This window comes from Aythya marila (assembly GCF_965140915.1).
Source record: "Aythya marila genome assembly, chromosome: 3".
In the NCBI taxonomy this organism is placed as follows: Eukaryota; Metazoa; Chordata; class Aves; order Anseriformes; family Anatidae; genus Aythya; species Aythya marila.
In genome coordinates, this window is record NC_139044.1 from 106,500,719 (window position 1) to 106,521,939 (window position 21,221).

Consider the following 21,221-nt stretch of genomic DNA (forward strand, 5'->3'; position numbering starts at 1 on the left):
TTCAACAAGGCCAAGTGCAAGGTCCCACAGATGGGTTGGGGCAATCACAAAGAGAAATACAGGCTGGGTGACAAGTGGATAGTGAGCAACCTTGCGGAGAAGGACTTGGGGGTTAAATTTTTAACAGTAGATATAAAAAAAAGAAAAAAAACTTGAATAAATATCCAGAGAAAATGATTTGTTTAACCTTTTAATGTTTTTATAGGACGTCTCTTTCATGGATGATAAATCCTTAGTAAAACCTTTGTTTTACTAAACAAGTTTCTGTCGTAAATGCAGGGAGTAACTGGAAAAAGCTTGTTAGAAAAGCAGATCTCCAAAATTCTTTCTTCCGGATCCTAAACCTAATTTGATGTCATCTTAAATTCAGTGTCTTTCTGTGTGTCAGGGTAGATTTACACACACAAACCTCATTCTACATTATACCTGCAGATGTTGGTGGATGGAAAACTGAACTTAAGTCAGCAATGGGTGCTTGCAGCCTAGAAAGTCAGCCCTATCCTGGGCTGCATCAAAAGCAGCATGGCCAGCAGGGCAAGGGAGGTGACTCTCCCCCTCTGCTCTGCTCTCGTGAGACTCCACCAGGAGCACTGAGTTCAGCTCTGGGGCCCCCAGCACATGGAGGACATGGATCTATTAGAACGAGTCCAGAGGAGGGCCACGAGGATGGTCAGAGGACTGGAGCACCCCTCCTATGAAGACAGGCTGAGGGAGTGTCGTGGTTTAACCCGGCTGGCAGCTAAACACCACGCAGCTGTTCGCTCACCCTCCCCCCTCTCTCTCTGGGATGGGGGAGAGAAATGGAAAGTGAAGCCTGTGAGATGAGATAAAGACAGTTTAATAAGACAGGAAAATAATAATAATGATTATTATTAATATAATAATAATAATAATAATAATAATGTGTACAAACAAGTGATGCATGATGCAATTGCTCACCACCCGCTAACCGATGCCAGCCTAACCCCGAGCAGTCCGGCCCCCTCCCCCCGGCTAGCCACCCCTATATATTGTTTAGCATGACGTCAGATGGTATGGAATACCCCTTTGGCTAGTTTGGGTCACCTGTCCTGGGTCTGTCCCCTCCCAGCTCTTACTGCACCCCCAGCCTGCCCGTTGACAGGACAGAGCAAGAAGCTGAGATGTCCTTGGCTTAGTATAAGCACTGCTCTGCAACAAATAAAACATCGGGGTGTTATCAGCACTCTTCTCAGCCTAAGCCAAAATATAGCATTCTACCAGCTACTAGGAAGAAAATTAACTCTGTTCTAACTGAAACCAGGACAAGGAGTTTGGTTTACTCAGCCTGAAGAAGAGAAGGCTCTGGGGAGACCTTATAGCAGCTTTCCAGTGCCTAAAGAAGGGGGCCTACAAGAAAGATGAGGAGGGACTCTGTCTCAGGAAGTATAGCAGTATGACAACAGGTAACATTTTAAAACTTTTTTTAGTAGATTTAGATTAGATATAAGGAAAAAATAGAAAGAAATTCTTTACTATGAGGGTGGTGTGGCACTGGCACAGGTTGCCCAAATGATGCTCCATCCCTGGAGGTATTCAAGGCCAGGTTGGACAGGTTGCTTTGAGCAACCTGGCCTAGTAGAAGGTGTCCTTGCCCGTGGCAGGGGTGGACCTAGATGATCAGGTGCCTTCCAACCCAAACTGTTCTATGATTCTAATATTTTTGGTGTCTCTGAGCACAGCCACACAATATACCTTTTTGAATTACATGACTTCAGTTGTCAAAAGCACTATTTTTTTCCTCATGTAGCTACAGTCTGCTTGTTAATAGCAGATTCATGAGATTTAACAGAGTGTATCTTCTTCAATCATCCATTTTCCTACGGGGAAAGTCTTACACTGAACTTGATATAACCTGCAAACATGAAGAAGACCAAAACACTTTATGATTTATTTATTTATTTTCTGGAGTCCAGTTATTTATCAAGCAATCGGCCACAATACCTTAGTTCTCGCATCACTTTATTACAAGGGCATTATATCAAAGAAGTTTCCTACAAGCTTTTAAAAACATTTTGTTTTATATAACAAATATGAAGTATAGGGGTATGAGTGCTTTTACTGCTGAAGTATAAAAAAATAAAAGGAGTCTGGCAGTTGGTTGAGGTACTTGTAATCTCTTCAACAGTACATTATCTGGGCACAAACATACCCTTTATCTTACTTCAGGCATTCTGAACAATCCTGGAATGCACATTCTTCATATCCAGTATGGGAAAAAAAAAAAAAAAAACAACCACCACCTTAATGCATTTACAATCCCTCCTCTAATAAAACATCAAAGTATTCTGCCTGACAATAAAATTTTTCAAAGATTTATATATAGTTCTCTTCCCTTATAGATTAAATGTATTAGCTGTCCAAAATGTTGAAACTTTTACCCACTTTGAGCGCACTAAGTTTTGACTTATCATCTTACTCTATGGATTTGTTACTGCTTTCTAGAGACCCAAGTGCAACACACATGAAAGAGTCCAAATATGAAGAGTTCCCTCAAACTTGTGTTCTACCAGCTTTTGAAAATTGGTATTTTGTAAAAACAAACAAACAAAGATGTTTAAGAATAATAAGGTTAAGTAAACTTGAAGAATAATAAGGTTAAATAAAACTGTGGGACATCATATATGACTGGTAAAGGTAATTTTTGTGTTTGTAACTGAGTAACTCAATAACTGAACCATGTGTTCGGTTCAGTACATTATCTCACTCTTGAAGTTAGTTTAAATCAGTATTTACAGAAACAGTGATATATCACTATATCTAAATTGTGTCCCAGAGGCATAACTATCCCCTATATAATGTTTTCCTACATTAGGAGGACATCTGATAGAATTGTAATATAGTTTAAGTGATAAAGCATTTCATTTGAGAATCTGACACCAACCAATTTGGCTGATGACCTAGAGAGTGTTTTAAACAAGCAGAAGTAATAATAGAAAGATACAGAAAAAGAATCAGTGAATCCAGTCTCCTCCTTCCCCTGAGATAAAAACAAAATGTTGTCTGCTTACATGTGAGAGTGGTGAGCAGAAAAACTGAAGCAAACACACCCCTACCTGCCTCTGCCCAACCAAATCTGTTCAGCATATTATATATTTTACTCTCTAAGCATGGCAGAGCCATAGTTTTCATCAACAGATTTTGTTCAGTACTAATGTTCTAAGGAAATAATTGATAAGGGTGTTTCTAACCAAAGAATATGGGTCATAAAAATCAGGAAAAAAAAATATTTTCCTTCATTGTAACTGTTTGCTACTGCTTGAAAAAAGTTACACTCATGCTTAAAACCAATTCCTGGTATTAAAGGCAGAGATATTTGTGGTTTCCAAGAGCTGCAACCAACAGCCTATTGCTTTACATGATTATAAAATTCATTTTGTTACATATGCCAGACTGTAAATGTAAGCATCTCAAAATATGTTCACGTTCATCACCGCAGTGTAAGTTTGAATTAATAAGGCATCAAAAATAGAAACAATAAACAGGCATTTGAGTAGCCCCTTACTGCTACAATACATTCTCAATTTGTTTGGACTCCCTTGTAAATGCATTAAGTTTTTATTTATTCACCCCACCACAGGCTCCAGTGGTAGAGACTTTATCTACATTACATTTTAAAATAATAGGCAGATCTGACATGAAGGATTTTACTTGGATTCAAGACAAGGAATTCTGATGCTAAGGCTTCTTAATATGATTTATAAGCAATAACTGAAAGGATTAATAATGACTTGAATTCTGTAATTGGCATCTGTATACAGTTGACAGCACAAAAATAGAAGTCTTACTTTAAAGACAATATAATCTAAACAGGTAAATCATCAGGGCTGCAAAGTTAAAAGCTTGTTACAAAGGACATAATATTACAAATTAAGATATTTAAGAGATATAACATATAATTCATATATATTCATATAAGACTATGAACACAAATGTTAAAAGTCCTCAGCTATATATAAAAAAAAAAAAGGGCAGACATGTTCTCTTCCTGAAACTGTACAGCTACTGACCCTGCAAAGATAAGATGAGGGGCTTTTAAACACTATTTTTCATTTCACTCTCTTCAGACTGTTTCAAGATGCTAGACATCCCATCAACCTTGATGCTAGACACGTTACATACTTGTAAATAATGGCAAAAACAAAAGCACATATTGAAACATCTTATTAAAAACCTTCATGTACCAGAGCAGCATTAAATGCTTTCAAGGGCAAAACCACAAGTGATATTGTCGCCAGTACACTATCAGCATTCCATTACTTCTAAACCTGGGTGGTTCTAAAAAGAATTCTTTTAGGTTGTGATTGAGAGTGAAATCTTCAGAGACACAGCAGAGTCAGGCTAGAATAAGTACTAAGAGGTGAAAAAGAATAATCCACAATTATTCAGCTTCCTGTATATGGCCAAGTGTGCACGTGCACACACCAACAGAAGTCAAGAGCAAGCAGGAGAGCAGAGCTGTGCATGAATAGTTTGAGGTACCTGATTAAAGGCAGGTTATGAACAGATCTCACCCACACTTACACAAAGAGTTTAAAAAAAAAAAAGAGTTAATTAGTTATCTGTTTTGCAAGACATGCACTACAATTCAGAGACTCCTAGGAGGAGAAGTTATGCACAACACACTAATTATGCACAATTTCATCCAATAATTTTGCAGTAAAACATTAGCTTCTGTTTGAACTAGAATGGTTCCTGATAGACTTGCTCTTCTACTTAAGTAAACAAGTTAAAAATTGTTGACTTGTTTACAACTTTAAGTTAACATATAAACACAAGATTCGTATCTTCCTGGTAAATTATTCCCACCTACTGCTCAAAATGTAGCTCTTCCTAATTTCACTTTAAGATTCTACTTCCTAGGTCTTTGTGGTAATTAGAGCTTGTGGAATTTAGAGGTTGTTGACACATAGAACTGCTTCCACTTCCTACTCCTAATTAAATTCCTTTGACTGTGACTTGTTTAAGGCCAGGTTGAATGCGGCTGTGAGCAACTCGGTCTAGTGGGAGGTGTCCCGGCCTCTGGTCGGGTTGGAATTTAATTGGAATTAATTCTGGTTGGAATTACATGGTCTTTAAGGTCCCTTCCAACCCAAAACATTCTGTGATTCTGACTTCCCAGAGATGAGGACAATGATTGGGTAAGTTTCATACATACTCCTTTTCTTATTTTTTCCTTCCACACCCATTTTTTGACCACTGTTAGACACAGAATATTGGGCTAGATTGGACTTTGATATGAACCAGCACTAACATCTTTACGTACTCACATATCAATTAAAATCTTTGTTATGAAAACACACAGGGCCAAAAATATTTCATCTGCAGTTTCCAAGTGAAATTGAGGGAAGACAGGGACTCAGGTAAGCCTACCATTTTCATTACATGAACTGTGTACTCTCACAAGATAGCTGAATAGAAGTAAAATCCTGAGATGTTACAAAGAAAGCAAAGGTACAACCTTTCCATACATCATTAATTTTGTAACTGTGTAAAAAACTCTTATTCTGTGAATAAAACAATGGGTAGTTCTTCTTAAAGGAAGAGTCTTAATACTTCCATTAGTAACATAATCACCTCTGCTACCCTTTCTCTCTATTCACTGTGCACATGAAATAAGAACGTCTCGGGTTTCCTCTTTTTATTCTTTTATTTTTGTTAATTTTCATACTTGTTTGTTCTAAACTGTTTGAGACATTTCATCCGTTCTGTTCTATTGACTTCTTTCATATATAACAAAACTCAGTGCTATTGAACTCTAAATAATAAGTTAGCATTGAAATGGCCATGATTTCTAACACTGTGGTCCCTCACCTATTAGTAACTATTGGCAACGGAATGAAACAAACCCCAGATCTTTTAATTCTCTTTACCTGAACTGAAAAGCAAAATGGAGTTGAAATTAGATACCTTTTAATCTACACCTGCTTTGTATTTCCACATCCTTCACTTCTTATTCTATAAGGACCAAAGTACTTAACTTTTCTTCTCTAACAGTAGAATTGGAGACAAATCAGCAGAAATGCAATGCTCAGAGACCTCAAGAATAGAAAAGATTCACAGTAAGAAGACGTTTGAACCCAACTATTTTCATAACGCAGAATTCCATCTTAAACTGAGCAGAAATCTGACTTTGGGAGAGAAAGGATCAGTCAATCTTGATCACATTTGCTAAGCCAATATTTGCTTTTGTAGTAAAACTCACAGGTGATAAACAACTATGTATTAAAATATGTATAAACAATTCCAAATTATTTGCAGATAATGAGGTTAAAGTTTTCTTGTTGATATATTTTATAGTTCTCATCTTAAACCTCATATATTCATGAAGTTCTTTCCCCAGTATTTATCAAAACTTTAGGCAATAATTTGATATAGTACCTTTTGCTCCATGTCCTAGCACAATACTGCCACATACAGAGTTAAAGGCAGTTAAGAAACACAGTTTAAAGAAAAACTATACAGCACCACGCTTTGTATAATATAAATATTCACACGGTTTTAGAATTAAATTCAAAAGACTTCCTAGAAGAAGGAATACTGCCAAATGACTAATGTGATGCACTGACATACACCACGTCAGCTTCCTCACTGAGCTTCCAGACTTTGTACTATAGTTACTTCCTGTTTTTTTGGAAGGGCAAAGACAACTTTTACTTTTGAAAATACCCACATAAAGCTGTGGTTTAGATTATAAAATGATGGTTTATCCATACCACTGCAGAAGAAAAAAAATATATACAAAAAATATTCATATGTATGTCATTTGAGAAGTCCATCTATCCTTTTACATAGATGAGCTTTAGCTTCTCAGAAATGAGAAGAGGAACATTCATTGTAGAGGAACATGCCAATTTTAAATGCGATTTTTCTATCTGCCAAGTTTGTATGTAGATAATCCTACATCAAACCCATTTTGGGTTTTGATAAATGGAAACATTATAAGGTAATGAGTCACAGCTGAGAGATTGGTAGTTTTTAAAAATCTGTTCTACTAGGCTCACAGATGCCCCCAGGTAATGACAGGATTTAGTTCTATTTTATGAAAAAAACACTGTAAAAAACAAACAAACAAACAAACAAACAAACAAACAAAAAAAAAACACCATGATCTCATTTAGAGCCTGTACAATGTTGTGGATAAAATTCTGTTATTTGAAGGAAACGTTTTTGAAGATATGCCTATGGAGTTACCCCATTTAACAGAGAACAACATATTTACTAAGGAAAATCTGTAAATCTGTGTTCTAATGTAGTATGGTCCATGTTCTCCACTTAAAAAAAAAAAAAAAAAAAAATACCACCACCTCACACTCCCCCATTCAAAGTACTTTTCATTACCGTTACTAATGAGAATATAACTTGAGCCAGCAATGCAAAGCAAAGGCGTAATTCACTATCTCCCCTTCATTTGAGTTTAAGACAGCACATAGACAAGAGCTCTTGGTGCAGCATTACTCATGTCCTGAACTCACAAAAAGAATAATGACAGCATAGGACCTTGGAAAAACAGCCACTATCTGAAAGACTGAAAAGAAGTGTCTGCCATCAAAATGTTAATCTTCCTAGAGCAATTAATATGAAATTAAAACCAAAGTCAAGAGTTTTGTGTGACAAAGTGTTCACAAACCATGTCTCCTACCCCAGAGGTGGGAAAACTCTGAGGTCAGACATTTTGTACTTTCTCCCAAAGCTAGACTCCACAGACTGCACATATTAAAATAGGATTGCGAGTGGTGAGCACCTCTGAAAGCCTGCTGCACACAGATACTGAAGGGATGTGCACGATGTCACAGGCCAAATCCTTCTCAAACTAAAGTCACTGAACAGGATAAGCAAGTTATGGGATTCAAGTTTAAAAATAAGCCAACCAAAAAGCCTAAAGGTAAGGGCTTAAACAAAGGCTTAGCCACATGTTGAGCTCCCTCTCTCATAGAAATACCCAAGAACCTTTTTCTTCCAAACTGATTTATATATTGCTTAATTCCTTATCTGCTTGACATGCAGCTCACTAACTTCTAAGAAATGCATATAGAGTCAGTAAACACAAGTGCGTTGCCTAATGCATAAAAATGCATAACTTGCACAGAAAATAAAATCCATTCATTTGTATTCTACAGGAGACTCTGTTGTAATCTGCACAGAGAAAACCTCTGAAGACCATACACAGATATTGAGATAGATAAGGGTGAATAAAGAAAAAAATGCATTTAAAAGATGTATATAGCTAGCTGGCTAGAATTTAAAGAGAAGATTAACATACATATAATTTAAAATATACATTAATTGTCAGTTAATATGAAAAAAATGGATCTGTGTAAGTTATGGCTAAAAATAACAGCTATGCAACACAAGGATCTTAAAAACTTGTAAGCCATTTTACTTGCATGCACCAGCTATTAATCATTATTTCAAACCTCGCAGTCTACGTATGGTAAAGATACGTTTAAAACTGAAAAGGTGATAGAAGATTTAGCCTGAAAATAACAAGATTTCAATCCTTAAATGCTACTTTTAAATTTAAGCTGTTAAATTAGCATCAGTATTTTTCCCCATTATGGAAGTGGCTCTTCAGTTTACCTTTTCTGATTATCATGACCATTAAGAGAGCAGTGTAAGCACAAGTTCCCAGTATTCAACTGTATGTGTAACTGCTGTCTTGATGATCAAAGTCTGCAATTCTTACTAATAGAGGAAAAATGATATTAAAAAAAAAAAACATTTTAATTTAAATGAAAACTTGTCAAAATGAATCCTTCCAAAATGTTGTTTTGCATATAGAGTAACATAAATTAAAAGAGGTATTTTTATAAAGAACAACCCACATTAAACTGAAACACCTGCCTTTAGAAACAACAGGTTGTTGATACTGACTCCAACTCAATGTCATATTTCACTATCTATTAAAATAAATAAATAAATAAACATAAAAATAAAATAAATGACAGACAATTATTTTTTTTAATGTAAGATTTCTCTATTTATCCATATTTATGACCTGGACCAGGAGCATTGAAAGTGCCAAGTGGATAGATACCACAAAATTATTGTTGCTGTACAAATTTAAATAAATGAGTAAGTCTATTACAGCCATAAAATGAATCAGAAACAAGTAAGCAACACAATGCAACACTCATACAGAATGGCATTACATAAGCACAGCAATTGGTGCTTTTCTTTTTAATTTGATGTAGTCAAAGTCATAGCAGTTAACAGGTAGTCACAGATGAGTCTCTATGTAATAATAATGACAACATAGTTAGATTCATAATTCTAAGTAACGGAAAAGAACATCTAAATGCCATATTCACATGGAATTTTAGGGTGATACCTACCCAAAACTAGGATTTATTTAAAAAAAGCCCTCATAAACATCAGACATTTACATTTTGAAAAGCTACAAGGACTAGTGTTTATATACACTGTAAAAGAGGTTGAATATGAAGCACTTGCTTTTCTTATGGAAAAAAAAATCTCTTTCAATGAATATGAACTACTAGAAATGCCTAAGAAGTAACAACTATTCAATGAATACTTGAGAAGGGATCCTTGGATGATACAGAGTTTACAGAACTCTAAAATAGCATCAGCGTTTGATGGAAAAAAACAGTTTAGAATGATATGGTAAAGAGTAGAATTTCTGCTGATTTTCTGACTGCTTTTTTGCTTACACAAATTAATGGATGCTTTTAGGGAACTGTCTCGTCAAGTCAAAAGAGCTTCACTGACTGAAATTCAGAGACCTGTGGTTAACGTACAGCTAATGTCAAAAGAGCAATCGAGGTGTTTGGATACACATACTGTTAATTTCCACAAGGACATCATATTCCTTCTCCAATTATCTCATTTCAAAGGTATTCTGGGTATCTCAGTAGGCTCAGATGGAGGTGAGAATAGAAAACAGACAGAAAAAAAATGGGGTGAGATAACAGGACTGGAATTGTTTACTTGGATTGAGTAAGCAACAGGAAAAAAAAAGTGGCAAGGTACACAGAGGAGACTGATTTTCTGAATTTTACTGTCCTATAAAACATGGAACAACAACATATACAAAATCACAAAGAGGTAAAAATCCTTCTACAGTGCCAGTATGACTTGCCTTCAGTGCTGTATGACCAATGCCACAAATTTAGAAAGTCATAACCTAAGGTTGTGTTATCATTTACCCATACATTTCTTTGCAACTTAATAACTCTGAATATCTCACTAGTGAGATATTAATTTTTCTAAAGCTGTGATAAAAGCACAATATGCAACTGTTTAAACCATTCCCCATCTATACATTCATTACAAAAGACCTATTACAGAAAGTGAATTATTCCACATGAATTCACTCCAGATCACATTTATCTTCCTCTAAAACAACCGCAGTAGCCATGGATTATCGTTCTACCTAAGGCTTGCATTGGAAACCATCATGTTCACTCAAGCTATACTGCTTCTCTCTTCACTTTGTCTTATCCATTTTACTTGTGCAGTTAATGGAAAATTTTTCATTTGCATCCTAAAGTATTTAATCAATCATACACACTACAGCAGTTTATGTTTCCAGAAAAAAAATACAATTTACATGTTTTCATATGGATAAATTGCATCTTCAAGAAATGGAAATTAGTGTTTTAAAATATTAATTAAAACTTACATTTAATTTCTTAAACCTAATTTTTATGCATTACCAGTAGAGAAACAATGTCTCTAGAATTTATAAACATCATCTTAATAAATTTACTCAAAGTTGATAGGAGCATAAATCCTTCTTCTAAGTAAGCATGTTCCACAACAAAAAATGGCTGAGGATTAAACAGATACTGTTCCTTCACCTGTATTTTGCCAGATCAAGCTAAATGCAGGTCATTGCAATCAGAAAGCTGATAAATGCCTCCAGCAAAATGCCTTGGGAACTCTTGCCTCTTTGCTTTCCATATACTTGTGCTCCAATCTAGCTGACACAAGTACAGGCACTAGATAAAAGTTGGAAGTCATGTGACACAATTATTTGCATTAAAACCTTTCTTTATGAAGTCATGGAAAAAATACGTAAACAGATACATATTTGTCATACACTGGGGAAGAGAGACAAAAAAGCCAATGGAGACTTAGCTAAGAAAGTCATTACGTTAACGTAGGTATTACAAAGATGGCTGAGACACATACAGTGTGCATGCAACATACATGAAGGCCTATATGCAGGAACAGCAAATGTGTGTGGGGAGAGGGGCTGCACATACCAAACACACATTAATTTACTATTTTTCAAAGTTAAATTTTAAAAGTAACAGATAAAATAAGTAAGGTCCTAAAGTTACAATCTCAAATTTGTATTAGACATCCCTTAGAATTTTAAAAAAATCTTTTTAAAAGCAGATCTCTATACCCTCCAGATCACAAAAAATGTAACAATATGAGGGGAAAGGCTAAATGAGATTACCTTCTCTAAATGACAAAGCTATTTGCATTTAAGTAGTATGCAAATAGTAATTACATTTTCAATTTGCATAATAATTAAACAATCCTTTAAAGACCTGTCTTATATAAGCTTCACAATTGCTAACTTCTTGTCTTAAACTAACCCTTAGTTTACCTACAGAACCTTTACAGAACCACTGCAACTTCCTGGGAAAAAACCCTCTCTTGTACTGTAACTGGTCACTGTATTGAATGACTGTACACACGTAACCTGCTTGGTGTTATTTTGCATGTTAGACACTGATGCAAGTCATTACAGACGAGATTTTTACACGTGATATGAAAACAAATGTATTTCTCATCTTAGATAGATAAAAATCAAACTTTGATATGAACATTCTAAACCACATTTTTCTCACCTCCCACCCAAGACTTTTTTTAATGTACAAAAGAGTCGGTATTTTGACCCATATTTTTCATGCACCAGTTAACTAGAAAATTACAGAACCTGAAGAACTCAGATAAAATTCATCAAGGGTATTAAAACAACACATGCCTCCTCCTCCCAGTAGGATGGGATGCTACTGGAATGTGAATTAAAGACTCTCAAGCCTTTGAAAAACGAGGACCTCTGAATTTTTAATTTTGTTAACTTATCATTAGAGAACTGGAAATTGCTGTATTTCTGACCGTTTGATAGGTAGCTGCTTCCATAAAGTACATTTTTAATTTTGTAAGAGCTGGCCTGTTTCCCAGCAGCACATTGATTTGTTGGACCACTACTTACAGCACCTACAGCATAATTAAATATTAAGTCTCCCTTTGATGTATGCAAAGCCTGACTAAGAGGATTAGTAGACGCTCTGAGGGTGGCTTTCACACATTTTCTGGTAATTGAACACCGCAATATCATTAAATTTATCTTTACTCAATAGGAATTCACATACAACCTTCACAACATTTAGTGTCCCTTTCTGTATGAAGAAATGGTAGAGGAAAAGAGGGATCTTCTAGAAGCATGCCAAAAATGCCAAGCAAGTACAGATAGAATAGTCTGGAAGCAAGATCATGAACACATTTTTGAAACATTTACAATTTAAACTTCATTAATAAATCTTTTAAACACAATCCTCCAGTTAAAAACAGCATTCAGTTGTCCCTTGGCCATATTTTTTTTCCATAATGTGATCAAGGGTTTTACTACTTTGTGGGATGAGAAAGGATGACCAATTTAACAAAGGTGTGGTTGAGTTAGAAAACCAGATACCTACAGAAACAGACAGATATCTCAACATGTCTGAGCACACTTCTGAAAGATGTAATTCCTTATGTCTACTTTTGACCCTGGTTTACCATGGGTCAAATTGCATTTACCTAGCAATTTGATAGAACTTTCAGACTGTGCTTTAACTTCCCCTTCACAATGGTGCTTTTACATCCTCACACTTGAAGCACTCACCTGTGTATGAGAAACTTTATTAATGCTCTCCCAAAAGCTGGGATTCAAATCTCTCTTCACTTTTCAGCAGTCACTCAACTACTGAATTATGCAGTGTTATTGTTTTTGTAATGTATCAAGGATTATGAAATACATCTAGCAAAAATACAGAGAAAACAGTCTGCAATGTGCTGTCTTATTATTGTCTCCCATTTGTTAATTCACAAAATGAACAAATTCAATCAAATAAGGTCATCGTTTCCCCTTTCTAGCACTATCTTCTAGACTAGTGTTTGACATCAGCTGACTAGAAGATAAAAAAAATAGTTTAGTTAATCACTTTCCTTCTTGGATATTAGTGAAGAGCTCTGAACTTCAATTACTGGTACCTAACAGAGAAACTAATATGACTGTTCTGTCTAAACCACTCATTAGTTATCTAGCACAAGATATTCACTCAAAACAAAGGGTTCCCATCCATCACATTTAGCTTGAACTGACAAGAAAATTAGAATTGTTTTTAAGTGTGTTCCAACAGGACTCTTATGATTGCACTCCGTAGCAGGAACTGGGGTGAAAAAACAATTATTTTATACAAGTATGTATAAGCGTAACTTTCACTATAAGAACTATTTTTGAACTTAGCTAAATACTTTATACAGAAAATTTTATGTTACAGCATTGTATGGCACATTTTTATTTAATTAGCTCTGAAAAGTTTGAGCTTACTGTCGTGGTTTAACCCGACCGGCAGCTAAACACCACGCAGCCGTTCGCTCACCCTCCCCCCTCCCTCTCTGGGACGGGGGAGAGAAATGGAAAGTGAAGCCCGTGAGTTGAGATAAAGACAGTTTAATAAGACAGGAAAAAAAAATAACAAAAATAATAATAACAATAATAATAATGATGATACAATGGTGATAATACGAAAGTAATAATAGTATGTACAAACAAGTGATGCACAATGCAATTGCTCACCACCCGCTGACCGATGCCCAGCCTAACCCCGAGCAGTCCGGCCCCCTCCCCCCGGCTAGCCACCCCTATATATTGTTTAGCATGACGTCAGATGGTATGGAATACCCCTTTGGCTAGTTTGGGTCACCTGTCCTGGGTCTGTCCCCTCCCAGCTCTTACTGCACCCCCAGCCTGCCTGTTGGCAGGACAGAGCAAAGGCTGAGATGTCCTTGGCTTAGTATAAGCACTGCTCTGCAACAATTAAAGCATCGGGGTGTTATCAGCACTCTTCTCATTCTAAGCCAAAACACAGCATTCCACCAGCTACTAGGAAGAAAATTAATTCTGTGCTAACTGAAACCAGGACACTTACCTAGCACAATAGTTACAGTTTTTACTACGTGGCTTCTTGCAATACTTGCTTACTTATCAGGAAAAGAAGTTGAAGTGATCAACTGTTCTTTGTTGTGATCTAACAGGGTGCTGCTTATTATCAGTGCACTGCTTCCTTCACCAAAACCAGGTGTGTTTTTCTGCTCAAAATTAGGAGTACTCTGAAAATCCATCACTTCAAAAACCAGAAATTACTGACATATAATATGGAGAGACCTAATCAGGCTGGAAAATTGGGTCCACAAGAGTTGTACTATTTTGCAAAGATACATGTGAAGTCTTGCACTTGGGACAACACTATCCCATGCAGCACAAGCCTGGAAGCAGCTCTACTGAGAGGGCCTTGGGGGTCCTGGAGGGCAGTGAGCTCCATGTCAACCAGCAGCATGTGCAATGAATTTGAGTAATTCCTAAAACATCACGAAACATAAACAAATAGATGTAATCTTTGTGTTATAAATTTATACAAATTTTGACTTATCAGATTATGGGAAAAAAAAAGTCGTTGTACATCTTTCATGATTCTCAAACAAGTGTAATGAGTCTCACAAGGTTGCCATCAAATACAGGTGTTTTTTTCTTCTACAGATATGGCTGAAGGCTATTATCTGCCTTTTTTTTAAAATAAAAAAAAAAAAATATTCTAGTTGAACATTTTGAAAGGTTTTTGACTAGGAAAGGGGGTTGCAGGCAATAGAAATGTTGACACAGGACACTGCATATTAACAACAAAAGAAACTGAAGATGAAGAAACCAATCACAGACATCCTAAGAGTGACTGCGGAGTTAAGTGCTGATATTATTGTGAATCCAAGAGAAAAAGCAATTTCTAAATGAGGCAAGGGATAAGCATTTTCTTTGAGATTATTATGGTGATTATTCCCTTGGATAGTCTTAGTAAAGCACGTAAAAAGTGCTTTTGTTTGAAATGAACACAAAATGCATTTGTACAAAGATTTTTTGGAAGTATTAAAAATATTTTAGCTCCACAAGGTTTTAACATTGGAGACAGAAGGGGAAAGGTGTTGATAGAATCATAGAAAAATCATTCAGAAAATTGATGTAAATTAACTGATTTTTAATAATTCTATGTGCAGCAATTGATACAAGCTTCAAAGACAAGATTATTTCTCCCTGATAAGCATTTTGTATATTTTCATTGTACCTAGAAGACTAAATGTAGAAACTCTGTAGTAATACATGCTTTCATATTAATAATTTCACCAAAAGGAGTTGTGAAATGTAGCAGCTAAAAAAAATTCACGCATACAAGTGTTGTTTTTTTTTTGGTTATTCATTAATATTTCCATGTTCTACTTCATAAACTCAAGCAGTTTCATGCATGAAAACCTTCACTATAAGATCCTTACTAGTCTTAGATTAAGTTTTACATATGCTTTAGAAACTCAGAGCTTGGTATTTTCTAGCCCTTTAATTCAGGATGAAAATGAATCTGACTTAGACTAGAAAGTTTGGACTAGAAGCACTCTGCCACTCTGAGTGAGGAACAAATAACAGATTAGAACAACTTTTTGCAAGAATGATTTACCTTATTTTTCCCCACTTCACACTGAAAAAGACTTAAAATTCTCACTTGGACAGGTTAAGGTATGAGCCTTTTTAAGAAACTACTGCCTTAGATGCTACCTCCTAAAAGAAACAGTAGCAGCCTCTAACTATGACCAAACGCATTCCCTAAAGATCGACTCTTTCCAGCTGAGCATGTCCCTAATATTCTGACTACACATTCATAGAATAGTATCTTAAGAGCCCAGAAAAAAAGTAACAAGAGCCAGTAATTCTCACTCTAATTCTGACTATAACGTCACAACAAATAGATAAAAAGGAAAATAAAAGTGACAAAATCGTCTGATAAGAAAGAATATGCAAATGTTGCGCTTAGGAACATTGTTTTAGTGGTAGACTTCGCAGCGCTAGGTTAATGGTTAGACTTGATCTTAGAGGTCTTTTCCAACCTAAAAGATTCTATGATTCTACGATAATATTAAAAATTGAAAAATTTAATGCATAACAGAGAGAAAAATCATTAGTGTTTGATCAAGCTTGGTATTATGTACTCCTGATCCCAAACAAAAGCTGAGGAGTCTATTAACTACTCTGTTTTTCAAAGAATCGCTATTTATTAGTGATTCAAAAGGAAGGTAGCATTAGTTCTCATACTGACATCCCAACCACGTACTACAAACTCACATTTCATCAGATAATCCCCGCATAAGAACGGTCTCATGCTACTATTTACAGCAGTCAGTTTTAATACCTTTGTTTCAAGCCAGCATGCTCTGAGAACAGCTTGTGTCCTGAAGTACACAAGCAGCTTGCTGTCCTCATCACTGAGATGGAAAGCTTGCTCCAGTATTTGCAATACTCTGATGCGAGGTTTCACAGGTAAAGAGTCATCACCACAGAAAGGTCTCAACCACTCCAGGAGGTCATCTGAAGAAACTACTTTCTCCCTGTAATTAAACAATACTGTGTTAAACAGACTTTGATAATCCTAATCAAAATATTACCTACCTGTCTTTTCAGAGTTGTTAACAACCACATTCAATACACAAACAATTTCATTAGAAGACTCATATACCATTCTTGTGTTACACACAATTTTCAACTTGTGCAAAAGCAGGATCCCTCAAAAATCACTATATGAAATACAGAGAATAGCATGAGCAGTATGATCATGCCCTACAGATGCCTGCATAGAAGCAGGACACTATCTCTCAAAGAGCTCACCTTCGTGAGACAGAAGAGAAACGAGCCCTCGTAAACCAGGTGCCTAAAATTAAGTGGTAGAGGAATCTTTAAAAAAACAAAAATCAAGTAACCACATAAAGACCATAGAACTCCATCTATCCAAACAGTAATGTATTGTCTCCTACACTACCTTGACTGCCAATTTTATAACAACAATGCCAAATTTCAACATTTAAAAATAAAAGCTGTTTTATTGTGACTGGTCCTGATCAATGCCTATACCTGCACACCATTTGACCTTACATAAAACCAGCCTGACTGCTTGCTTTTCAGGTGTGACTTTTTTTTTTTTTATCCAATGCTCAAATTCTCCTGTATTCTTTATTTTCTTACATATCCCTTTTTTACTTTCCATATACACAAATTAGTATCTCCTGTGGCTTTAGCTATTTGTTTATTTTCCTACATCATCATCTTTAGCAAAGTGGATTACTTTATGTCCTAACATGATAATGATTACAAAATGCCTGTAACTCCTAGAAGGTAAGAAAAAATGTTAAAAGAAAAAATAATATTTTTGTTATTTCTTGACTTAGAGAAATAAAAAAGCTATTAATAAAATTTTTAATTTTAAAAAGTGTATTATGCTGAACACATCCTAACCACGTGAGAGCATTTAAAGCATACAGATTACCATGAACTCAACCAACCAGCTATTTGCAGACAGAATAACGTGTTGGGTACTTTACTGGCTCTAAACTACCATGTAACATCAGTAAATGCTATTCTGATATTTTTTTAGTAGTATTTCAAAGTAAAGCTTATTTATTTATTTATTTAAAATCAAGAAAGTGGTTCCAGGTGGAGTGTGATTTATAACTAATGTTCTCTTATTTGTCTTAACAAGACAGATGGGAAAGTAATATCAGACAGAAAATACCAATTTAACCTGTCTTGCAGCTCTGAAATAATAAACATTGACAGCTTAGATTTTCAGATTGCAAGGATTTCAATTTTATTTAGTTTTTACATTGTCTGAATTATGTTGTTCAGTGCAGAACTTTAGCTAAATTAGACATGCCTCAGCTAAACAGGTGGCATTCAAACTGTAAATTAAAAGTTTGGGAATTAAGAGGAACTGTTTGAATATTTCTACAGTTTTGCAGACCTCACACCTGATACTTATACATGCTTTCCTTAGGAGAAGATTTATATTTTCTAAGTTGAATAGCTTAAGTTTAAGATAAGTAAGATTAACTTAAAAAAGAACGTAAATAGCTTCTTGTAATCACATCGATTTTCACTCCAGGTTATTGTTTTAACAGTTACATGTTGAAGTATACACCTAAGGACTCCAGAAAGTACCTCTTGGAATAAAATATTACCGACTCTCCCATGCTACCTTATAATGCTGTTAATGAGATTTATTGTAGATTTTGACGTCAGTCTACTTCAGTACCCAATGCTTACATAATACCAGTAGAAGAGCCTCTGTACTAATAATTTAATTGTTTTTGTTGGCTACTAGAGAGCATGAAGATTTATTTATTTATTAATTATTATTATTAAATACAAGTTTTTAATTTGTACAGCTGGAAAGAAAGTTGATTTTTTTTTTTTTGTCTTCCTTGCCTTTTACAGAAAGGCAATGGGAAGTACATCAGTAAGACAGACCTTTGTATGAACTGAAATAAGGGCATCCATAAAAGAGAATTTAAAAATAGAGATGAGCATTTATGAAATTATTTCTGCACTATACGCCACAAATATTGGTAAGTTTGGCATCTAAATTCAGATGTTTAAAGTGAGTCAATATTATTTGCAAGCTACATAATAAACTGAAACAAAAAAAACCCTAAGTACTCTACTTCTAGTAGAGTCAGAGCAGAAATATCATTTCCTCAAATTATCATAATACATAGTTACATAATTTTTATGTTCAGAGAGTTGCTTTCTTCCAAATGATCAAGTAAAAGCTTCTGTCAGGCTTTGAACCTTGTAAGTGATAGCCTGTTCCAAATAAAATCCTAAGAAATAAAGTGTAAACACATTATATACACCCATGAAAAAAAAAAAAGATCCATATTCAGTATTGTAGCTTCAAGGCTTTCATGAGAAGTATCTTTCAAAGCCTAACCAGGGAATCCATATAGTAAGTTCTTACCCTTTTTCAACACTTGCATGCACTGCAGAAATGATGCCTTCTAGGATTCCAAGTGGATCTTTCACTGATGTAGAAGAACTGTCATTTGCTCTGTTAAAGTAAGACAAAATTCACCATGAAAAGTCCCTAACACTGTATCTAAATCTGTACAACTGCAGGATACATATGAATTGTTCAGCATTTATGGAAGTTTTCTACTTTCCTTGCTTAATTTTGTGTCAAAGCAATACAGGGAGTAACAAGAAAAAAGTTGGAAAGATAAATACTAAAAGACATCAGTGAAATTGGAAAGAAAATAGAGATAAAATTTAACATTTATAACACAGAGTAGCATAGCAAAACACACATTTATTGCCTTAAACATCTCATCAGCAATAAGTAAACAAATACACATAAGCATCACCATCTTTTCTTTCCAAATATCCTCATACTGTATCATATTGGTTTAAACCAACTTGACTGTAACCTGATGTCAAAAGAATCCTTTCTGCCGATTCATGCTTACCAGAAGCAACAAAAGGAAAAAAGAGAAAAAAGGTTGTTCAAGAACAGTGTGTGGGAAAGGGGAAGATAGGGTGTTGTTCCACTGCCGGCTTATTGCGCATAGGTAGGAAGAGTGTGAATCACGCTGCCCATCAGATGTTCCAGTTAAACCATAATGTTCTTCCATGGTGAAAATAAATATTGGAAAAGTCATCCTGATAGGAGAAAAAACTTCACTACTAATGCAGTGGAAGTGATTTTTTTCTGCTAACATTTTCAGGGAAACAAATTTGAGATGCAACTCAGTGCTGAGAGAGGAAGAGATTTCACACTGGCATGCCAATAAATTACAGTGTCTCTTCATGCTTCAATTCAGTAGCAATGATGACTGTACTGAACTAGAAAAACAACAGTTTTGCCTATTTTAAGAGTTTGTCAATGTTGCATTGAAGCAAAGGAAGGCAAAAGCAAATAGTTCCAAAGTCAGTTTACTTAGGATGACTCAAAAACCCAGAGATAAGGTGTATTTTCTCTACCGTTCATCAGCATATCAAAGCTATTCTGTTACTAAAAATGTCAGCCTCTTACTATATCTCTTAAAAAAAAAAAAAAAGTCTAGAGTCTGCTGACTGTTGTTTGAAGCAAAAATATACTCTGTAGCTGACTCTAATTTGCAAAAAAAATTACAGTTTACTGCACTATTTCACAGATTTTGTGTCAAGAGTTATGAATTTTTATAATTTTGTCATGTATTATTTCAGAAAGGTAAATATTTTGCCTAAAAATGATTATACTGTATGGCATACAAACCTGAATTCTTAAAATCTTTAGTGTCTTCCTGTATTCAATATATTTTTTTAAAAACTTAACATGACTAGCACTTCAGTGAACAGCAATAGATTAAAAAACATGTGACTTCATTCAGAACAGATACAAGATAATTTGTTGTACAATGAAATCTAAACATTGTTTTACCTTACCATTCCTTTTGTGTTATTATACCACACTCACAAGTATGAAGTAAGACTGAAAAGATCATAACACCAGTCTTTTCCTCAAAAAATACTGTTACTTTGATGGGATCATCACAGAAGTGCTATTGTTAATACCAATACTGTCATATGGTAGTTGAGAAAATTTTAGAAGTGTTAAGTTTAAATTCATATATTTAAAACATCTTGAGAATATTTGGAAATAATCAAGTTATAGTTTATGGTAAAGAAATATCCAGGGTTCCAGATTCCCAAAGGGGGAAAATGCCTGTCCAGTCAAATACTTTGTTCTCAGAAAAGTCTATTTTTCCACAGAGGAGACACACAAGATCAGAATGCTCTGTAAAATGAAACAAACAAAATCCTCTACATTTAGATTACACCAGCACTACACAAATGTGCAAATCATAGAAAGAACAGCAGTATTAAAGTAACCATTCATTGAAAGTAGCATTAAAAGGTGGTTTCAAATTTGTTTTAAAATAAAAAAGCCAAGAAAATCTACAATATATTTCCCAAGTGACCAGAAATAAGACTGTTCATTAATGTCCTCTCCATAGGCTCACTTTACATTTTTCTGTATTATTTTTTGTGTTTTTTTTTTTTGTTTGTTTGTTTGTTTTAGTAAGTTTGTAATAAGAGGACATCAACAAAGCAT

At 35.0% G+C, this 21,221-nt stretch overlaps 1 protein-coding gene across 3 annotated transcripts in view; it reads right to left on the reverse strand.

Annotated features, from left to right (window-relative positions):
• The window catches only part of NBAS (NBAS subunit of NRZ tethering complex), a gene marked incomplete at its 5' end in the record, with an annotated part of 190,930 nt that overhangs the window by 36,127 nt on the left and 133,582 nt on the right, over positions 1-21,221 (reverse strand). For 2 of the 3 annotated variants that reach the window (XM_082757307.1, XM_082757308.1), the window contains 2 exons: positions 16,491-16,686; positions 19,089-19,178. In XM_082757307.1, coding sequence (XP_082613433.1) covers positions 16,491-16,686; positions 19,089-19,178 — 286 coding nt within the window. Of the gene's footprint in view, positions 1-14,185; positions 14,623-16,490; positions 16,687-19,088; positions 19,179-21,221 lie in introns of those variants that run through there. The other variant, XM_082757309.1, reaches the window with a different exon arrangement.